Source organism: Athene cunicularia (genome assembly GCF_003259725.1).
Source record: "Athene cunicularia isolate RWA chromosome 4 unlocalized genomic scaffold, athCun1 chr4_part3, whole genome shotgun sequence".
NCBI classification, from domain to species: domain Eukaryota; kingdom Metazoa; phylum Chordata; class Aves; order Strigiformes; family Strigidae; genus Athene; species Athene cunicularia.
The window spans coordinates 20,320,336-20,343,628 of NW_020799100.1; the positions used below are offsets into that span (position 1 = coordinate 20,320,336).

The 23,293-nt window shown below is 41.6% G+C and overlaps 1 protein-coding gene across 1 annotated transcript in view; it reads right to left on the reverse strand.

The window, feature by feature from the left end:
- The window catches only part of DACH2 (dachshund family transcription factor 2), a 150,707-nt gene that overhangs the window by 10,949 nt on the left and 116,465 nt on the right, over nt 1-23,293 (reverse strand). The window contains exons 7-9 of the mRNA XM_026848801.1: nt 7,222-7,367; nt 6,542-6,689; nt 2,417-2,560 (exon numbers count right to left, since the gene is read on the reverse strand). Of these exons, the coding sequence (XP_026704602.1) occupies nt 2,417-2,560; nt 6,542-6,689; nt 7,222-7,367 (438 nt within the window). The remainder of the gene's footprint in view (nt 1-2,416; nt 2,561-6,541; nt 6,690-7,221; nt 7,368-23,293) is intronic.

Sequence of the window (23,293 nt, forward strand, 5' to 3'; positions counted from 1 at the left end):
AAAGAGTCTCATAATGATACGCACTTTTGAACTAACTATTTAATTTCATATTGATAATACCTCTGTATGCACAGTCTTTCGGGGTGGGGGCGGGGGCTCAAGCGCCCCAGGGTGTTAGGATAACAGATGCCATTATCCACCTTGTGCCAGCAAGGATTAGCATGAAGGGTATGTGATTTGAATCCACGGCACCTCAAATCCTGGAGAAACATCTGCTTCCCTTATAATACAGCACTTTTAGAAATTACAGCAAGGAAAACACCACACCTGAAAGGGAGCTACACATACAGTTTGGAAGTTTTTCTAGGTAGAAGCCTGTTCTGGACTTTCTCAAACAGAGAGTAACTGCGCCGTTGCTTTCTCGGATGGCTTTAGTTGGCATGTTGCTGCCTATCTCAGGTCGCCCTGCAGCCTAACCAAGCTCCGTGTCAAAGCAGGGCAACCCACTACAGGACAGTCCATATACAGAGAGTACTGTGAGTAACATCTTAGTCAGGTATGTGTCAATGAAACATATGTGATGTATGCACATATATAGCCCTGTAAATAAATAATATTTTCATGTCTACAATTTTTTCATATAAAATTACAAGTGACTGCCATTACACAGGATTTCCCTTACTCAGATTCCTGTTCTGAAGAAAAGTTCAGGGCACTGATCTATTAAATCTAAAAAGGTTATTTCTTTTCAAACCTTTTAGAATACATGTTGTATATATGTAAAATGACAGTCATCTGTAACTAATAATAGCATCTGTTAAATGAGACAGACCGTCAGAGCTAAATTAAAAATATTCAGAATAGCCCTTCACATTTTGTTGTCATAAAATTGTACCTGCAATTAAATCGTGGATTAAGATGCTAATGAGCTACCTGATTTGCATGTGCAATCAGATTAGCATGTAAATATCAGCTTCTTGCAGGCACTAACATATATATGACTACCTGAGTGTGCCTGCAAATCAAACCGTTAGCAGCCAGGCCCACAATAGCAGATGTAAAGATCTGTTAATCACATTGCTGGCACGTTGGTAGCCTTTAATTTGTGGCTTCCAGAACCGCCGTGTACTCCTGACTGGCGTGAGAGCGGCAGGGGCTCACCAGCAATGGCAGAATCCGGACGAGTGACCTTACAGAACATCGGGATTTTAGGGTTTTTTTCTGACATTCATCTCAAGGTGCTGGCTGTGTCTGTGGGATCCGATCTGGGCATTTTCCCGACCCAGCAGAGGCGGGGGAAAAGGTTTCTGCTGGCTCTGTCCACCCCACTCTCCCTTGGGCCATCGTCCCTCACGACGGAGCGACTACAAGCTGTATATCCGTGCCTGAATCACCACCGTTCGCTGTCGGTGCATCAGGAGAGCCAGCCAGTCCCTGGTTACAGTGATATGCTGGACTATAAAACCCAGCAGATGAGAATGTCTCTGAAAGATGTTGCTCTCATACTTAAGGAGTTTATATCTCTTAGGTGCCCTAGATAAATCACAACTCGCAGTGCACTGCAGAGTGCTGTGATGGCACTTCACGCAGACAGGCTTGCCCTAACTTTAAAAAACAGTTTGGGTAGCCCTCACAGCTGAGAACTCAAGACAAGTTAAACTCATTATTTTTACTCAGTAGTTCAGGCAGTTTTTGCAGTCTGCTTATGTTATTTTGTCTCCGTTGCTACCAGTGCCCAAAGCAGGCAGCACAAAATGCACGTAAAGACTACACGACATACACACGCAGCAGACTGATCCATGAGCCTCTGCAGAGACTTTGGGGTAGGGATGCACGGACTAAACCTTAGCTACAGAACCTGTAATTAAAACTCAGTTACATTCAGTCTTAAATATTCAAACCAAAGCTCTAAACTTTGGCCAGAACCAGTAAGCAGGAGAGGCAAATCCTCCCAGTACCCAAAACATAATCATCCTGTTTAGGAGATTAACTGATTTGCTTTTGTTTCACAAGAGTATTTGGGAAGTATTCAAAACCTAGTCAGCTCTGAAAGCTGATACATATTTAACAAACTTAATAGGTCCTGAGGCTGAGCAAACTTCAGCCAAACGGCTTTTAAAATGAAGCTCAGCAGTTCTAAAAATGAATCTGCTGGGAGAGAAGAGTTCAGAGAACCTTATAGGAACCAAATTTCACATTGTCTTAGCTGGCACTGTAACAGATTTCTCTGGTAATATATTCAACATTTCTTGTCATGTCTGTGTAAACTGCTCTGTCTGTTTCTCTAGTTGCAGATTTACTTATTTTTTTAATTCATGACACAGAGCACATGGCCTGAAATAGATTTTTAATTATTTCAGGAAAGAATTGTGGTTTTTTATTCTGGAATTGGCTTTGTGCTTCATCTTACTTTTTTTTTTTTCACTGAGTTAAACATCATTTTAAGCTAACTGTGAAAGGCCAACTAAGACATTACCATTTAACATCCTGAGACCGTCACCTGATGTGGCCTGTTTGAGCGCCTGTTCCACTTGTTCTCTTCTCTTCGATTCAAATTCCAAAGCTTCCTGCAATTTTCTCTTTGCCTTTTTTTCTTTCTTCAAGCGTTTCTGAATTGTTGCTGAAATATAAATATATTCTTAGAATGGCTGTTAAAGCACAATTAATATATAACAGAGACAGCGAATGAGTTTATGTTCAATGTGCAAGGGCCCAGTTCTATCTTGAGAAAAAACAAATAAATCTGGCATGAATCCGATATAAAACCAGAAACTCCTCGAAGCCACATCCTGTAGTGAAACAATCTGAAAGGGCTTTAGATCTTGTTAAACATTTTAAATCCTACTCTCAGTCTGGAACAGCCCCATGGATTTAAGTCTCCTGTCCAGAACCCGAGTCTCAGGGCCAGCCCCGTGGGTCACGTGACACAGACTTCACCAGCTTGGACTAAATTCCAGCTACAGTTCTGCAGAGTTTGGTTGAGCAGATCATTGGCTTAAACTAGTTTCTGGAAACAGTAGCAATGTACCTCCTCAAAATTGTAAATAAATCTCTCGCCCTTCATTCTAACCTTCTCCTTTAATGATGGGAATTATACTGCACCCTCCTTCTCCAGTAGTTTTATCTAGAAAGATAATCCAAACACACTGGTTGTGTCTTCCCTGATCACTCCTCATGGATGGAGGAAGTCTTCTGAATGTGTCAGAGCTTCAGTTTTAGTTATGTTTTCATAACATTAAAAGGAAATTAAATTTATTGCTGCAGGTCAACTCTGTGTGTGTGTGTACGCTGTGTTGGAGAATCTGAAATGTCCATACCGATGGTGTACAGAGTGAAACCCCACAGAATTAGGTGGTAAATTTATTTTGTCAAAATAGAGCAGCTGTTGGGTTCATTTTGAAGCAGAATAACTGAACTAACAAGAGCCACTGCCCGAGCCAGGTGTAAGGCTATACAGAAGCTGGGTTCAGCATGTACATACGCAAATGAAAGATGAAATGTCTAGAGAAGGGCTATGTACTGAGTAACATGAGTACCTTCACACGTCATCACCAGTGGCAGAAAAAAAAGAGGTAAAGCCAAAGAAAGGGAAAAAAAAAGCATTGGGTGTATGTTGAGAATCTCAGAGAGGAATTAAAAGGGAACTTCCTAGCTAGAAAGCAGGTTGAAAACAAGCTTCTAACACTGGTCAATCAAGTATATTGTCTTCATTAGGAATTTCTCCTTCTAATTGAAGCACTCCATAAAACGCTGTGTAGTAGCTGGCTGTTTGGACTTAAAATAGGTAACAACGCAAAAATACAGTGCTCTGCCCAGCTCTGCGTTAGGTCTCCACACCATTTACAATCATCTCATCTTCCCTTACAGACAGAAAGCAGAAGCGGTGCCTTGACAAAATCCGTCCACAGGCCATTGGGCCAGCCGTGTAAGATTTGGCAGAAACTATTCCTGACTAATCTCAAGTCTTAAACCCAACTATAAATCAAGTTAAAAACTATAACTAGAGAACTGTATAGTATTAATTGTAGCCAGATGATCAATATCTTCATTGGGAACTGCTGACATTGCCTGTGATTGTACTCCCTCACCTATATAAATTCAGGTAATAAAATGCACCTTTTAAGACTTTTCCTTTTCAAACCCTGAATCTTAATCTCATATTTAACTGTACTTTTCACCAGCACAAGGTTACCGTTATTTGGGCCAGAACTACATCTAAAATACCTACCTCTGCCAACAACAACTCTCCCTGTGCTCCTACTGGCGAACAGACTGTCTGTATTATCCTTATTAAACTCTTTTTATCGGGCTCTTACACTTGTTTTTTCACCAGTGCTGCAAGAACACTCTCTTGCGTCTCTTCTTTGTATGATCTGCGCCCCCCTTCCCTGGTTTAAACTGCCTGGTAGGATCTCTGCAGGCCCATCACCACGCTTCTGCTGAGAGTATCCTGCAGCCAGAAAACGCTCTCCTCCTGGGCACAGCTCTTGTTCCAGGAAATCTGCCATCGGCTGGCACGTCTGACTGGCACGAGGAAGATTAGTTGGACCGGAGGCTGATGCCCACGTACTTTCTCAGAACCAGCAGGAGAACATTTTTAGCAAGCTCTGGAAGGGGTCAGAGGCTGTTTCCGTAGCATACGCCAGCTCATGTGGAAGCACTACACTTCTACAACCCATCGCAGCTCGTGCAGAGGACTGGAGGATGCTTTGGCACTCTGCTGCTTCGGTTCATGTGTGTTAAATTCCACAGAGCAGCACTTCATCCCATGGATTCATCACGGAATCAAACAAATGGAGAAGTGATGGCAAAGGTAGGTAAAACTAACAGAATAAAAAGAATATGAGCTTAAACATAAATGCCCTTTCACAATTGCCATCTATTTTAGAGTCACATTTGCTAGTGTGCACACTCTAGCAAGTACTGCTCACAAGTATTGTTAAAGTTGAATTTATACAAGCAGTATTTTGCAGCCCCTTTTATTTATTTGCTTCTGTATAGTAGACACCTGTGAATTTCAAATCGTAAAATACTGTTAGAAAATTTTCTAAAATATCTTGAGAATTTGTGGGAAAATCCACGGTATTTACAAACTTCCTGTGACCACTTCCTCATCTGAATTCTTACTGACTTTTACAGGTCTTTCTGGATTTGTGAATGCTCCAGTCAGGGGGAAAAAAAAAAAAGGGATACTATTATATGGGAAATCTTTGAGAGACTTAATAAATTATGAATGTCAAAATGTGATCTGTAGAACATAACTGGAAAATTGAGCAACCCATGTACAAAAACCTACCTCTGATTTTTTCTATAATAATAAAGATGAGCGTGTGGTGATGACCTGAAAGACAAACAATTCTGAGGATATTGATTATTGGTGAAATTCTCTTTTGAGCCAGAAAGCCAACAAAGTCTGTGAAAGGCTTAAGGCTTTTTGTTGACTTAAATGTGACTCAGGAGGTACACAGTGTGCTGTCTGCCTACGGGGAGGGAAGATTGGGTTTACAGGAATACAGGAGTCTCATGCACACTTAGACTGGGGTGATGCAGCATTTCTGAACACCCACTGCATTTAACAACTTCAATAGTAGTAACTGACCCTTCACACCTTGATTTCCAAGCCCACTTCTTTGTTGCCTCTTACTGAGACTTGGCGCTGTGGACAGCTCTGTTCTACACACCTAATTTCAGTTCAAAATGCACAGGAAGAGGGATCTTGGCACCTACATTTTCAGTCTTATCTAGTTTTATCTTTCTGATTTCATGGATGTAATCTACAAGTAGCTTTTGGCACATGGAGTACTATTCCTCGCCTTCAGATGCAGATTTGAATTTTAAAACGAGTAGTGCCGCTTTTGCAATATCATAGCGAAAAATTCAGATTTACCAATTTAATTGCCTATTATTATCAAAAGCTTCTAAACAGTCATGGTTTTGTCTTAGAAGGCTCCATATGGGGAGTGCTATTGTGTCTCACTCTCCTGATGGAAGAAAAATTATCTAGGGTTATTTATTTCAGATCTTGCACTTGAGGAGACAATTTCTTGTAGTTCTGTCTATTTTGTCGCACTGAAGTTATATACAAGAAAAAACAGCTGACTAGCACCTAACCAACAGAAACGTGGGCTAGAAAAGTAGTAAGGTAATGAAAAAAAATCACCTAAATACTCAAATTACAGACATTACTGTCTTTCTCACAGTAAGACTGATTCTCAAGGCTTGGAAGATGATAACGGAAAACAAAAGAAATTAAAGCTGTCAAATGAAGAAATCGGGTTGGGAATACGCAGGCGGAGTGGTAATAATACATGTGAAAGCCATGAAACTGAATCAGCTTTCCTCCACAGAACCTGCCAAAACTCTCTGCGGCCAGTTGCCCTCCAGGAAATAATCCTTCAGTCACTGTTCTGTCTGCTTGCAGAAAAGTGTGCTTCATTCTGTTTTTATTAAATTTAAATCTTTCATTACCAGTGCTAGTCCACTGCTGCATTACACTGAAGTATGAATGTCAGTTAACTCCGAGTCCTCACTAGCTCCAGCTGGAAATGCCAAAGGGTTATACATTTAATAGATATCTAAACTCCATTTTTCATTCACTCACCTCTGCTTTGCAGCTCAGCTGTGAGTTGCCTTTCCAAGCTCTCTCTTAGTTCTCTCTCTCTACAAAGCTCCATCTTTAACTCTTTCTTTTCTTGCTGTATCTGCTTCTCCTGGACTCTCGCATTGTCCACGGCCACCTTCAGTAGGCCCTAAAACACACACAAATGTAAGATCTGAAAATACCAGTTTGTTTCAGCAGGGACAAAATTCATCCATTTGTTTCTTTTACACCCGCTAGGAAAACAGAAAAACCAAAAGCAGGAACCTATAGACCTGGAACACAGCTGGGCATTTCCAGTAGCTAAATGTTACATATGAGCAATTTTGTGGCATGGAATCATTCAGTATAGTTTTTGCTAATTCATCCTGCTGCTGTGGTTTATTACAAACAGAGTGCCATATCATTGCTGACCTCGGCCAACTGCAGGGAGAAGCAAAGGAGGAATAATGAGACTGGTGAATTTTAATATGACCATTATTGCCAACTATTAAGTCAAATAGACAATGTATGAAAGCCTTTCACGATCGATAATGCCAGACAGTGGAAACCTAAGCATTACATTAAATACAAGAAATTAGAACTGCAGATACAAAATAGTTTCTGAAACTTTTTAAAGAGATTGAAAAAGAAACACATTTTATCTATCATGACATAGCCTAGCCCTATAGAGAATAATTTACCTGAATGTTGGTTAATAGTGTTTCTACTGATGAAAGACCATCAGCAAAAAGAAATGGCGCCGGAAATCCAGGAGGCAAGGCCTGTCCAGCCAGTTGGACTTTATCTAAGGTTGGTTTCATTATTGGAATGGCAATTTGGACCTCTTCTGTAAAGATAGGTTTAAAAGCAACATCAGAAAGCATTGGAAATATAGATAAATGTAATTTCTAGCAACTAGCATTCTGTTTACCTGGAAGTCAAAATACAAGCGCGTTAGTAAAATTGACATTGTTTCAGTCTTTGGGCAGCTGCGATTGCTGCTAAGGAAAAGTTTACAAAATAGTATAGAACAATAATAAATACACTGAAGACTCTAACACAGCTGTAATCGAGTGTTATATCCCAAATTCTACAGAGTTACAACAGTATTACGCAGTTCATTAAACCTGAATGACCTTTCTTCATTCCCTCATGTTAACCATCCTGCGATGCGTGGGTTTTGGTGCTATAACCTTGATAAAATTCTAATCAAGACATGTATCACATCTCTTTACTCCTTTAACGTTATCTGTCCCGCACTTGGCAGTAAATCATCTCCACTGAGTCATCCCCTCCTGCTTAGGTAGCACCAACTCCACGTTGTCAGGGGAGCATCAGCGCAGGTTTCCTTCACAAGCGCCCTGCCAGCGTCAGCCTCGGCACGGGCAGCCCCAAGCGCTCTGCCGAGTTCTCTCTGCCCCAGGTACGGGGTGTGGAGCTCCGAGATTGTAGCATCAGGACCTGGTAGCTTCCCCTTCACTCCTTGTTTCAAAGAGATGGTGGTGTTATAGATCAAGCTGTGCACAGACAGCGGCAGCCGGAAAGAAACCACATTAGCAATTATTTTTTTCAAAAATCCTTTAAATTTTGTGATGAACTAGTACTATTACCAATGAACTCACATTTTCAAATAGGATAATATAAACATATTTTAGGATGGTAAATGTATCTCCTCTAGAGCACTATGAGTAGTTTTTCCCCACATACTCAGCTTAAAACACCGAGTTAATTGCTGAAAAATTAAAATCTAGCGGTCTTTAAAGCCAAACTTTGTATATTTCTTTTATTCCAAAATGTTAAAAAAATATTTCTGTGTATTAATCCAGGGGAACCCAGTTTTTATGTTTCTGCACTTGCAGAAATCATGAGGAATACCTTCTCAGCAATTGCTTTTTAGTAAAGCTTGCAACTAACGTATTGACCATAAGTTCATGATGTGTGTGTTTTCTATGGGCAACTGCACAGCCAGTCCTGGATTTACAATTGCACTATACCACATTCAAAAGGCCCCCTTCTCCCACCCCTTATTTAAAAAAACCCAAAACCAACTCAAAACCAAAAAACACGCAGAAAGAATCTGACAACAGCAGCAGTACTGCTATCCAGTCTAACAAACTCCAGGAGCATCTCCTGAGCAGCAAGCACTTTTTGCTGTGCTTCTAAAACACATTAGTGGCAACAAACCAGGAGCATTAGCAGTTTTCAAGTATTCTTTGAAATCTCTGTTTAGGGAGTATTTTGTTTTCACTGTGTGAGTTCATTAAGTGGAACATCTTCATAATGATTCCTCAGGACTAATAACAACAAAAGTCGGTAACCTCTGCACATCTTCACAGCTATCATTTTAGAGCTGTGTTCATGTAATTTAAATAATCTACTTAAAAAAACCAAAACAAAACCCAACAGCTCCAGTAACATACTCAGACCACGGGGATCGTACTGATTCAGATACACGTTTTCTCATATTTAAATATATCAGTGGCAGAGTTTTTTTAATGATGCTGCACAGAAATAATATCATCTAAGCCATGGAGTCACAAAAGACTAAACAGAAGTGGCATTTGAAAAAGCAAGTAATACATGGAGTATGCATAACAAAACTATAGCGGCTTTAAAATCTCTAGAAATCTGTACTATTTGGAGATGAAAGTAATAACATTAAATTGGCCGAAAGGAAAATTACTATTGACTGTGAAGACAGGTTGCATGGTCTATGGTTTGTAATGTTACTGTACAGCAGATTGAAGTTTCAAAATAGTATTACTCTTCTTTAAAGAGATAGACACAGCTAAATTAGGTGCTGCTTGCTGCAGTGAGGATCAAATGCAAAAAGAATCATATTTCATCAGACCTAGTCAACACCAGGAAAATAAATAGAAATATAAGAGGTATGCAGGCAATGATTCATTTTGATAATCTGGCCCAAGAGAGACACATAGAGACAGCACACAGATCTAAGCTGCTACCAAAAGACAAATAGGACACAGAGGGTGGGAATTGGGATGACAGTGTAGCAGAGGTCACATCGATTTTCAGCAGCAGTTTTCACACAGATGAGATAACCCTGGACTCTATTTGGCCCATTGTTCATATCCTACCTGTCCCAGAAGCAATAAATTTCCAAGTCCCAGAAAAAGGGCAGTAAAGAAGAAGGATTCTACTTATGACTTCTTATGATTAAGTTTTTGTGCTAACCAAACATGCTTTGCAGACCAAGGTCACATTGCATGTTAAAGTCTGTAATAGCTGAACTAGAAGCAGCATATTATGTTTTAGCGTATATGGGTGGATTTTTTTTTTTTTTTTTTTTTCTTTTCTGATTGAAATCACACTCTGCAAAGATGAATGATAAATGCATTAGAAATCTATTTCAATCTTGTAATAGGTCTTCACATCTGAATGGTGTCTACATCTTGCCCATATTCTGAGTAAGTGCACAGTTAGGCAGAAATTTATTAGCTAGACTTGAGAATTCGGAATTGGTAAAGCAATTAAAAATGGCATGTGTTGGAAGCATTATTTTGTGGATTGTATCAAATGCATCTCTTGAACAGAAAACATGTTGATTTAAGCATTTTGGTTTTAAAGAACACTAAAAATATAAATGCTAAAAGCTGCACTCACACATATAGTACAACAGAATAAGCAAGAAATAAAGCTAGGACAACTACAGTCTAACCAAGGACACAAACAACCTCTCTATTTATTGAAGCAAAGTGGGAACTACTTTTATCGAGCTTGTTTGTTAAACCTGCCACGCTTTATAATAGCATTCAGGAATCCATTTAGAGTGCAGTCTTTTTATTTTAATTTCTAGCTGGCATCCGGATGAATAGGTGAAAGCAAGAATTATATTGCAGAGAAAAGAAATACATGGTAAACACTAACAGTGAATGGAATATTATCCTGGGCAAGCACATGGAAATCTGCTAGAAAGTTTCTTGTTCTTAATTCAGGATACTGAAGTATTTCATCTTCTGTCTTCTGCCTAACTGGCAGAAATAGGGATTGGAAGATGAAACATCAACCTATGGACTAAACGCAGCACTGGGAACACGAGTAACATGAATTGCTCCCTCCAGGACAGTGCATGGCCCAAACCAACAGGCAGTTTGATCTGCCAGCTGGTTTATATTCTATCAGAAGGAATGCTCTATACACTTGACATGTCGCATCCCCCTCAAAACAAGGTAGAAATATTAAAGCTACAATTTACATCTTGCCTAACACCAGATACACGCCAGGTTATTTCTGCACATACACTTCAAAACTTTATCTGGATCTCTATAAGCATTATTCACCTCAAGTAGCTCACAGAATATAAGCATGCATAAAATAAATATGTGGCATATGGAGAAAAGTGTAATAATTTATATAAAATTTATAGTTATTAATCTGCTAGTTACTGACCAAGACATTTGATCTCAGAAAGCCTTTAGCCAGCATAAGAAGACTGTTTTGGACATAGATGGCAGCTGGATCACTCCCTTTTCCTGCCTGTGGCATACAGTTTAGAAACCTAAGGACTAAAATGGCTTATCTCAATTATAATTCTTTGAGCTTTGTATCTGAGTGATGGGGACTGTATTTCATGGTCCACAGCCACAAAAGAACAGCCTAGATACTCTAATGTACCTTTCTGAGTTTTAATTAAACAAAAGAAGAGGATCTGCAACATCGGCTGGCTGGTATGTGCTCCTCATCACTGAAAATTAGATATACATTTTTATTTGAAATAGCATTATTGACTCGAGGATCTTCCAGACTCATCCAAACCGATATATCTTTACAGAGGCAAGAATTCTCTTGACTTCCAGTTGTATATGTTTGCTTCAAAACAAGTGATAGGCAGAGACGTCCAAACATGGGGTATTTTGACAGAATTAGGGCTCAAATTCTAATTTTGGATTGCAAAAAGCAGTTTTCAAAAAAAGTGAGACTTCTTATTTTAATTTTAAACCTTGGCAACTTCTGTGTTGCTTAACCAGAAACGTATGAAAAACCCATAATCTGAAGCATTGTTTATTTCAAATATTTTGTATCTATAAGTCTGCAAAGACAGAGTTAGCTGTCTTCAGTATCTTAATAACTGAGAATCCTCCATAAACCTCTGCCTGCCTTTTTTCCCCTCACTCACTGCGTCTCTGCCAGGAGCCGAGCACTCCTGTTCATCAGTGAGAAAAGAGATACCTCCTCCTAACCTGGCACCAATCAGACTTAGAAATTTACTGCTTTAACCTTGTGATTCAGGTGCCAAATTTGAAGTCACTGCTGTTTTTCTTAATTACAGTCCCTGAATGAACAGGGTCAATGAATGCAACTGGGGAGTAGCTGATTAATCCAGCGCACTAGCTTTAAATCAGACTTTATTTCATTTTCAAATGATTGATATAACTTGATAGCACACACGCATTTTTCAATACTGAGCTTTGCCATAAAAAAACTTCACTTTTAAAACAGTATCTAATCATTATATATACATTTCCAGGCTGCCTTAAAAGCTTTTGGAAACTATCACAGAAGAGTAACATCAACTATGCTTCACTTCACAATTATCTGTGTCCAAGCTGGTTCTCACCTGTGCACGCTGAAACAATTGAATTTGTCCTAAATAAATGTTTAATAATACCTTTTAATTGTTTTCAGCATGGGGAAAATCTAGACCACAGAATGGTTCAGGTTGGAAAAGACCTTCAAGGTCATTGAGTCCAGCCGTTAACCCAGCACTGCCAGTTCTGCCACTAAACCATGTCCCTAAGTGCCACATCTCAGGTCTTTTCAATACCTCCAGGGGTGGTGACTCAGCCCCTTCCCTGGGCAGCCTGTTCCAGCACATGACAACCCTTTCAGTGAAGAAAGTTTTCCTAATAATATCCAGTCTAAACCTCCCCTGGGACAACCTGAGACCTTCTGCTCCTGTCCTGTCTTTTGGTACTTGGGAGAAGAGACCGACCCCCACCTCTGCACCCTCTGTCAGGGAGTTGTAAGGCCAGGAGGTCTCCCCTCAGCCTCCTTTTTCCAGGCTAAACCGCCGCAGCTCCCTCAGCCGCTCCCCACAGCGCTTGTGCTCCAGCCGCTGCACCGGCTGCGCTGCCCGTCCCTGGACACGCTCCAGCCCCTCAGCGTCTTCCTTGCAGTGAGGGGCCCAAAGCTGAACCCAGCCATCGCGGGCGGCCTCACCAGTGCCCAGTACAGGGGGACGAGCCCTCCCCTGTCCCTGCTGGCCACGCTGTTCCTGACACAAGCCAGGATGCTGTTGGCCTTCTTGGCCACCTGGCACACTGCTGGCTCATAGTCAGCCGGCCGATGACCAGCCCCCCAGGTCCTTTCCACGGGGCAGATTTCCAGCCGCTGTGCCCCAAGCCCGCGGCGCTGTGTGGGGCTGCTGCGCCCCAGGCACAGGGCCTGGCACTGAGCCTTGTTGAACCTCGCACGACTGGGCTCAGCCCATCGATCCGGCCTGCCCAGCCCCCTCTGCAGAGCCCGCCACCCCTCGAGCACATCAGCCCTCCTGCCCAGCTGGGTGGCGTCTGCAGACTTACGATGGGGCACTCGATCCCCTCCTCCAGATCGGTGATAAAGATGTTAAACAGGAGTGGCCCCAGTTCTGAGCCCTGGGGACACCACTCGTGACTGGCCACCAACCAGATTTAACTCCGTTCACCACAACTCTCTGGGATCGGCCATCCCGTTTTTTTACCCAGTGAAGAGGACACCTGTCCAAGCCATGAGCAGCCCGTTTCTGCCAGAGAATGCTGTGGGAGACCATGTCCAAGGCTTCACTAAAGTCCAGGTACAAAAACACCCACAGCCTTTCTGTCATCCACTAAGCGGGTCCCTTGTCACAGAAGGAGATCAGGTCAGTCAAGCAGGACCTGCCTTTCATCAACCCACGCTTACTGGGCCCGATCACCTGGTTTTCCTGTACGTGCCATGTGGTGGCTCTCAAGATGACCCGTCCCATAAGCTCCCCTGGCACTGAGGTCAGGCCGACAGGCCTGTAGCTCCCCGGATCCTCCTTCTGGCCCTTCCTGTAGATGGGCGTCACATCTTCTGACCTCCAGTCACGGGGACCTCTCCAGTGAGCCAAGACTACTGGTAAATGATGGAAAGTGGCTTGGTGAGCACTTCTGTACCCTTGGGTGGGTCCCATCCGGCCCCAGAGACCTGTGTGTGTCTAAGTAAGTGGTGCAGCAGGCTGCTACGTTATGGGGATTCTGGGGGCTTCATTCTGTTCCCCATCCCTGCCTTCCAGCTCAGGGGGCTGGGTACACCAAGAGCAACAGGTCTTGCCATTGAAGTCTGAGGCATTAAGTACCTCAGCTTCTTCCTTATCCTTTGCCAGTGTCTCCCCCCGTATCCAATGAAGGATGGAGATTGTCCTTAGCCCTCCTACCGTTGCTTTTATGGCCATGCCTGCTACATTTACAGCAATGCTCCAGCTTAGGAAAAACTGAGTATAGTATTTGTAGCAGTAAAAAAAGAGGAGGCAAACCATGCAAGCAATGCATTCACCACCTTTCCATAGACCTGCTCTCAGGAATGAAGAGGGTGTGTTTGCCTGAAGGACGTCATAAAGCAGGCACTTAGTGGCTGAATAGGAGAAGGAGGCAAAAAGCAGAGAAATTAAGATTTCACTAGAAAGGGGTAAAATTACAGTTTACAAATTGTCTTTATCTGTGCACTCTTTATCAAGAGGTGTGTAATTATACAGCTTTGACATTTTCATCAATGTACTCTCATTAATAACACAGAAAATTATACCTATTTATAACTTCAACATATTTACAACATACTCTGATGTTCACATGGCACTGACTGTAAAAACACCTGAAAATATTTTATTAATTCAAACCTTAAAAAAAAGGACCTGAGTTAGATGAGACACTCGGTTTGCCATAATAAAAACTGAACTTGAGAAGTGCAATAATTCACTAGCTAGACATCAGAACTGAAGTGTTTCACTGTAAGTAACTTCAGTTTAAGGTTCAATATGTACAGATTACAAAAAATCAAATACAACTGATGTCACCTGATTAAATTCTGTTCATTAAGGAGAACCATAACTACAATTAAGGCTACTAATAAATACATAAAAAGCCTTCAAAATGGTATATTTTACACTCACAAGAGTTATTTATAATCTAGCCTGTCTGTGTTATTACTATACTTGCTTTCTCCTACGAGCTGCTCCTCAGGCAGGTTTTGGTAATCTGGATTCCAAAACATTTGAAGTCGTTCTGTGCTTTAAGTTGCTTCTTAATCTAAGTAGAAGCTTAAGTACTATCGATCCGCATTTTCCATATGGCCATTTAAAGCAGCTAGTTACTTTCAGCTAGTAATGGTACCTTGTCATTCCTCACAACGACAAGAAGCATTATGTCTACTGACAATAGAGAAAAGTGAAAATGTGAACTATTCAATAAAAGGCTAGTAATAAAATTACTGTGGCGTGGAAGAAAGGAGGAAAATGAAACAAAATAAACAAAATCCTCCTCATGGCCATTATCAAGAGGTTATAAATTTTGTTCTCAGCTAACTCCTATTAACATTCACAAAGGTTTGGGTTTTTTTTTTTATGGTGATTTTTTAAGCATCACTGTAGTCTGACTATTCTTCTACTGAGATTTTCAACTGTCAGATGAGGATGGGTAGGAGGAACTTGCCAAGAAAAAAAAGATTCTTCAATTTTCTTGGCGAATTCAGCTTTTCCCTATTAATGTTGAGATTATTTCTTCAACTATTTTGTTGCAAATATTTATGACTCCATATGGAACAACAGATGTTGAAGGGAAGGGATAGCAGAAAAGACTTCATTTTCAGCAATTACCCTGCTACTTGTTGTCATACTGTAGGTGTTCTTAGTGCATCTATTTTACATACCACCCTGTCCTTTCACACACTGCAAAAATGTCAGTTTGGATAATTAATGTAGTAACTTTAGTCCAAATCATTTCCACAATATTCATTTATGGAAAAAAAAAAAAAAGACCAAAACAAAACCAACAAACCAAACCCCACTAATAGGACAACAGGAGGAAGAAATCAGGAAGGAAGGGGGAAGACAGTCATTGCTTTCCCAGTCCTTCTGGAGTAGCTGATCAGGCATCAGTTCCTTGCAAAGCTGCATTAGGTCCTTAATATGAAATCTTTCCCTTTTTTTTCTTTGAGACAGACTCCAGTGACTGCCACCACCAAGAGAAGTCATACAGCAAACAGAAGAACAAAGCTACCCAAGAAGCAGTACAATAAACAGTAAAACTACTGCATAAGGTGAAGAAACACGGGCTGGATGTGATGAGGATACATAGCAACAGGTTGGTGGTGTTCAACCTCGAGAGACGTCTGTTAACTGAACTGTCAGCCTACCAGCACAGGCAGCCGGGGCTGGCTGGAGAATATCCGTCCCCCTCCGCAGATGGAGAGGTCCATGGCAGGCAGAACCACGCCTGCTCTGACAGGTCCTCGGGCAGCAGACACAAGCCAGTCCTGGGCAGACACAACTGTGGGGCGTGAGCACCATGGGCAGATGAATAAATCAAGCTTCAGTGGGGAGCCAACAGCCCCGCATGGGGGCACGTGGGGAGGGAGGAGAGACAAGGGCAGTAACTCAGTCCCAGCAACTGAACTGCAGCTACACAGCGTCTGGACAGGAGGTAGCTCCCAGGAGGTGGAACTGGCAGGATGGGCACCTGCCTGCAAACCCCACCTACACAGGTCTGCCCAAAGGCGAGGCGCTCCACGCCTGTCCATGCAGCACGCAAGGACTGCCAAACACCACCGGGTACCCAAAACCAGCCGCCTGTGCCTCCAGTTAGGCAACCTCTTTCATGTCCCACTCATTGTAATAAAAATACACAATGTGCTTTTCAATAATTTTCATCATCTGCTCCCTATACTGCAGTATTTGGTAGTATAACCAATAATTTGAAACAGATCTCATTAGAAAGATTCCGTTTTTGCTATTCACAAACGCCACACAACTATAAATGCTTCCAGATAGCTGTGATCAGTGGGACTAAATTTTCACCAGTATAGCACATACGCCTGTGTTCCCGTTTTGCACCTGAGAAACTCCAGCTGCCTGCTAAAGCTGCAGATGTGCCACCAGGAAAGGCTTTTTTGAAGTTGTCTTCCTGGTCCAGGGAACTGTTCAGATGTCAACTGTGCATATGCTAGGTGCAAAGTCTGTGGTCCTAATCTCGGGCAAAACCAGGCTGGAGTCAGCACACTCCACTGCCTGCTGGGGTCCAGCAGGAAACATAACTCCTCTCTGGCCATAAGCAGATCTAAAGGCATCCAGGACTGAGCAGTAAGGAGTGATGTTATTGCCTGACATCAAGGCTTAGTGATCCCCAGCAGAACTGACTGGTAGCCAGGGAGCCAGCCGTGGGGCTCCGGGTGGCATCAGAATAAGGTAAAGGAACTCTAAACCTCAAAATCAGTAAGTATAAATGTTTTTGTAATGTGTTTGTCTTCTGTAGGATTATACACAGTTAATACTATTTATAGATTATAGTTATGCATTATATGATCAATGCTAAGTAACTATGACACACAAGATAATCTCATATTTTAAAATAGTACCAAACTAATATCAATAATATTACTGTTGAGGTCAATTTCTTAAAGTAAATGTATAACCAGCAGTTAAGTCCTCCAAATATTTGAAGCAGGCAGAGTACTCCATTTCCTGGATATTCCTGGATAATTATTCCTGCTTTATTAAGGTTTATTTTACAACTGTGTAAAATAGGTTATAAAGGACAATTCTGCTATTATGTCCTCCCCTGCTTAGGCTTAATAAATATTATATTCCACACCATCCATTAAAGCCAAGCAGTAGAGAAAATAGGAGTGGTAGTAATCTCCTCCACAGATGTAAAATACCTTTAATAAAATAAGGGTGTATAACAGTCAGGAACAAATTACTGAGGTCTGCTTTAATAAAATAGTACCCTTAAAGAAGTATTACTCTTAAGGTACTGACATTCCCACTGGTGATGCAGTGTATCCTTTCAAAGCAGTATAGCTTGTTAAAATGGCAAGATATCTTTTTGCAATAGAGTGTTTGTGTCCGGGCAGATACAAGGTTTGTATAGAATGCATCCAGGGAGCCATAAAACTGGTGGGAAACATATTTCTCTGTGGTATTTTAGTACTTCGAAAAATTCAATCACTGGGAAAAAATGTTTTGCTGTAAACATCTGAAGAGCCTTATAAAAGCAATGGCTTCCCACAGCACCTGCTTAAATAATTTTAAGAGGGAGTATGTCTTTACTCATCTTCTAAAACTTATAGAAAGCTTCTCCTATTAATTTCCCTAGTGCTGTCAGGCCAGGGCACTTTTAATCAGAAATAATTATGAGTGCAATTGGGGGATGCTCACCAGCAGGATTTTTGCACTGTAGAAATAAGACAACGTTCAAAACTGATCGCTAGGAGAAATACGATTGCCTTAACAGGAAAATATACCCAGAAAGATGATCACCTTAAAAGTTTCCTTCTGAATGAATTATGAATTCTTCAGATGTCAACAAAGAAGTACTCTGCTTATATATCCGAGTATTTGAATTCGGTTCAGCTACACTTTGATTTTATGAACCCTGATTATCAAGAAGCATGAGCAATTCATCCCTTTTTAATTTGCCTTCTGACTGTTTTAATTCTACAGGTGAGCAGCAGTTCTGGTAACCAGCAGCTGTTACCAGTAGGCTCCCCGTTGCAGACCTCCACAGAAAACATCAGCCTCGCAGCGGCCCCTCAGAGCCCCACGCGGCTCCCGGCACGTCCCTCGGACCCCCGGCACGGGCAGGGGGCACGGGGCTGCGGCACACCCCGGCCCCCCGCTGCCTGCCAGCCCGGGCCTTGCCACAGCCCCCGGGGTCCTGCACGGAATGGGACGAGCACCCGTCTCCCACCCCGGGGTTGAGCTGGCTCCTAAGGGCTGCCCTTTAGGTCGGGCTGGTATCTCCTGCAGAGATTAAAGGTTACAGAACTGAACCCTAACACAGCCGAGCCTCTCCTGGGCTAAGAACCGGTCGGAATTCGGCTTATCCCAGTCCTCCTCCCCTCTTCAACCAAGAGGGCAAGTAATAGGCCCTCTGATAGAAATGTTGTCCTGCCATATCGATATTACATCTCAGTGACAGAATGATTAGACTCACATATATCAGCATTACAGCAGCTCTCGGTGTGGAGAGCCGCATGTCCATAGCAACGTAGCACAACTCTTTGCCACCAAATAATTACATGATGCTCTGGGGAAAGACAAGTTTTCCTAGCACACAGCCAATCTATCAAAAGGGGAAACTCTTTCTGACCCAAATGGCAGCTGCGATCAGAGTATAAATGTAAGCTAACCACCGAGTAGTCCACATCCACTACTTTGCAACCTAATAACTGTTAAGTCTACTGCTGTCACTTACCCTGAGCTCTTTTAAAAGATCAAATAGTGGGGAAAGGAAAGAAAGAGGAAAGCTTTCTGTAGAAAACAGCAGCTATCTGACACTAATCTAGTGGAGTCTTCCTTGAGCTGGGCCGAGCGCAGTGCCTGGCCGCGGGGCAGGCAGGACGCTGCTGCCACATGCTCCCGGCCTCTCCTCAGCCTCCAGGCGAGGCCCCTCTGCAGTGACCCCCGCGGCAGCAGGGACTCCCAAACCACAGCTGAGACAAACAGCGTTTGCAAAAAAAGTGTTAAATGAAGTATTAAAACCACAAGTGGTTGATTCCAGGCTCCTATGCTTTCCTCTAACAGGTTACTGGTACAGTGCAGGGTACAATTCCCAGCAACTGGTCATCAGTTTTCCTCTTCTCTCTGCGATGCCTCAAGCACCTGGGCCATCAACCTGCACAGCACGAAGCAGAAAGTTATGCTCTGCTGCAGAACATACCATAGAGCAAAGTCTGGCAGTGAAGCCCTGTTGCTTAGGCTAATTTCATTAATAACAGCCTAATCTGCTGAAGGCAAAGATGAAAAGCTGGAGAACTGAGTAATGAATTGGGTTTTTTTTCCCCCCATCACAGCCATGTGTATGTACAATCCCATTCTTTTAGTGATTTGGCATTGCAAACCAATCGCTCTAGGAAAGCTTTGAGAAACTTCATGAACCTTTTGCTTCTAAAGCACTCTAATTCGTAGTAGAATTTAAGACAAACAAAAAAATGCCACTGGCATCATCATTACTAAATAAAATCTAATAAACAGATTATTGGATAAATCTCTGGGACTTCATGCTTCTCAACTGAACCAAAAGAATTACACAGAAACCCAAAACTCCAGACCCCCCACGCATTCCCAAACAGATTTCTAGGCAGCTTTGGCTTGGGTTGGTGACTCAGAAATCCAGCTTCATAGACCTGCCACTTCTGTGGCCTCTAGATTTGGCAGCCGATGCCCGGAGAGGCGGGGAAGCACCGCAGCGAGCTCTGCAGCTGGCACCCAAGGGAAAACAGGGGGGAGAGAAAAGAGCACCGTCCCAAGCACTCTCCTGCTGCAAATACAGAAGTTGAAAAAACAACCATGACCAAAACCAAAAATACCTTGCCCATCATCAGTACAAAAGTAACTAAAACGTATGAAACAGTTGTCCGTGTATTTTCTTCTCAATGACAGAAGTAAGGCTCTGCGCTCCATTAGTGCATCTGTCCTGGTGGGATTCCCACTAGTCAGTCAGGAGTAGGAACTTACTGGTGTTTGTAAGTCACATTAAAAACTCTATAAGCATAAAATCTTTAAAGATGTTTAGGTTTTGATTACTGCTACTGTGACTTACATCTTTTAGCAACCAAAGCATTTTCCTTTTAAAGCTGGCTTACTCTCTTTGCGGGGCACAGAATATTTTCACTTTGGTTTATTCTACCTCCTTGTTTTGAAACTCTGCATTACTTGAGAGAGTAGCTGACATACCCATTCATGATAGTGCACAAAATGAAGCTTAATGAATCCCAAATGCAATGTACTTCATGTGCTAAAATCAATGTACATTGCCTGCTACAGTATCTCCCTGTGAAATTGAGGCATTTGCTCAGAAATTTCTCTCTCAACAGGGTCTTTTCTTTTTTTGTAGTGCTTAACTGCCTTTTGTCTGCTCTTGTCTCCCTCCAGTGTTGCTCAGATGGCAATCTTTTATTCCTTGTGCAAACTCATTTGGAAAATGCTGGATGGGCTACAGCTGTGTACTGCTATGTAAGGTCTAATACATGTCAAGCAGTGCTTTATACGCGCTGAATAAACACAATGAAACAATGTTTTAATTGATTATTAAAAAGGCAGGGTTCTAGACTGAAAGTAGTATTTAAAATCAGATTTAATCAGCTAGTTTTGTAAAATTCTGAAAGGTATTGATGCTGTACACACTGCCATTTGAGCTCTGAAGTTTTCACAAAGGTTACTGCAACCCAAGGTGACGAAACTAGTGACGAAGCTATTTCTGGGTGGTTTATGCAAACATACAAGTCTGTAGCTGATGAAAAACAAGTAACAGATCAAAACGAAGCATGAACCTTACCTGGAAAGGTATTTTCCACATATCTTCTAAGAAATTAAATACATGTTTTTTAAGAGCCAATCTCTGTTTCAGGTATTGTGCAATCTTTGCAGCTCAGTTGTTCTCAAAGAGTAAAATATGTTCTTGCTTTTATGAAGTATAAAGTCCAGATTTATACTATCTAGTAGTAAATATGGACTTAAAATAAATCTTCATTGCTTCTGACAAAGATATCTTAAGTTGGATATGCAGTCTAGAACCACAAAAAGTCTCTGTATATGATTTGTTTAAAGTGACAACTATTAGACTGTATAACTAAAGTTGTTTTTTTTTTTCCCAAAGTCAGATTGTCAGAAATAACAACAGCAATACAGAAAATTAAGTAATCGGTAATTAAAATAATTGTGGATCCAAAAAAGGTGCCTCTGAATCTCCACAAGACGCTACCTGGGGAATCACTGATTTTTCTGAAGGACTGAAAATTCTGGGCAATTATTACTCTAAAAGGAAATCCACAGTCTAAGTTCTTCTTTATACCAATACACATTCTTCACTGACTGTATCTCTTTCTGGCACCCTAGAAATCTATGTGAAAAAATGCACTGTGAAGCAACTACTTTTTTTTTTTTTTTTTTTTCTTCTCCCTTCAAACAAAAAATGTTGTCCTGAAATTTAGGTTGTAAAAACTGGTAATGTCTATTAAGTGGCAGCATGAAGAACCTTCATTAGCTTGAAGTACATGGATTATCAATCAAATGAGAAATAAGCATGTAGCAGATGAAAATGGCAAACTGCTATAATTACAAATGATGTTTTGTGCATGAGTATGTCTCAAGAATTGTTACAGGATGCTGTGAAAAAATAATCATTTGTATCCACAGTTCAGAATAATATGGTCCATTACAATGATGTACTTTGGAGCAGAAATGTCATTTGTTATGTTTCATGATTCTTTCTGTTCTATCCACGGAATCTATATTTTGTTTTATTTTTAAAAAGGATGAATTCTCTTTAGAGAACTGACAGCTTATATGAATATTTTAGTTTTGCTTGCAAGTAACAGGAAAAAAAAAAACAGCATAAAACTCAAGTTCCAAGTTCCCCAGAATGCCTACTGAGAATATGTTTATTTGTATTTCATTTTCCTTGAACAACTGCCTTCCCCTTGGGTATTTATTAAAAGCATAAAAAGAATGAGCCAAATTCACTTCTCAATAACATCCATTCAGCATTGTTGAAGCTTGTAAAATTGCACTAGACTAGCCAAGGGGAACACTTTACTCACTATTTAGTAAATATATATAATTTTTTTTCTGGTTGAGAAGATGTATTGTTTAAACTCTCTGTCTGCTCCTGCTTATCAAAGAAGAAAAAGCAGCTGTTTCTGTTATAAATTTGTGACCTCACTTAGGAATAGATATGATGTCTATGCTCTACTCACTCATTCTGTTGCAGGTTACTTGGGGCACTCCAACACTACGCATTTCCCACTGGATGTGCTGAAGACTCAGGCAAAGTTTCCATCAACTCCACTATAAAGAACTAGTTACATTTTCTTCTGTACTATTTGCCTGAAGATTCCCATTAATAATCTTATTTGTCCTACATTCTAAAATCCACAGATTGGGGAAGTGTTAGAGCAGAATGGCTTAAAGTGAATTTGGCCACTGGGAAGATCCATTCTCAGGGCAAGGTTGGAGGAGATTTTTTTATACTGAAACGATGTGGGGCAGAGACATCCCCTTTTGTACCAACTAAACCGACAGAAGAAATGCAATGAAACAGAAGCTCCCCCCATTGGGCTATGACCACGGCTGAGCTGGTTCAGCCAAGCTGAGTCTCCACACCGTGCCCCTCCCACCTCCTCCACCGCGGTCCCATCGGGTCAGGCTGGGCTACCCAGGGTCGCTCTCCACCTCCCCGTGCAGAGCTCTTCAGACTGTCTTGATACCACACACCGGGAAAAAGCCAATTCCCATTTTGTAAGATCACGTCTCCCACTGCAGCTGACCATCACCGTGGTTTCTGTACAGTTTGACTATGTCTTTTTTAACAGAGTTTGCAGGAAAAGTCATTTGACACTAACATCGTAGCATGCAACGACGACTTCTAAATGGAGTACGTGGCCAAGAGCTGGAGTCAGTGTTTCTTGCCTGCTGCTCCCCAAGAAATTACAGTTTAGAGCTTGTTAGTAGAAAAATGATGTCTTTAAGATCTAAGCCAATATTTTGAGAAATATCACGGATCGTCTTTATTGCCAGCGTAACAACCCCCCCCCCCCCCC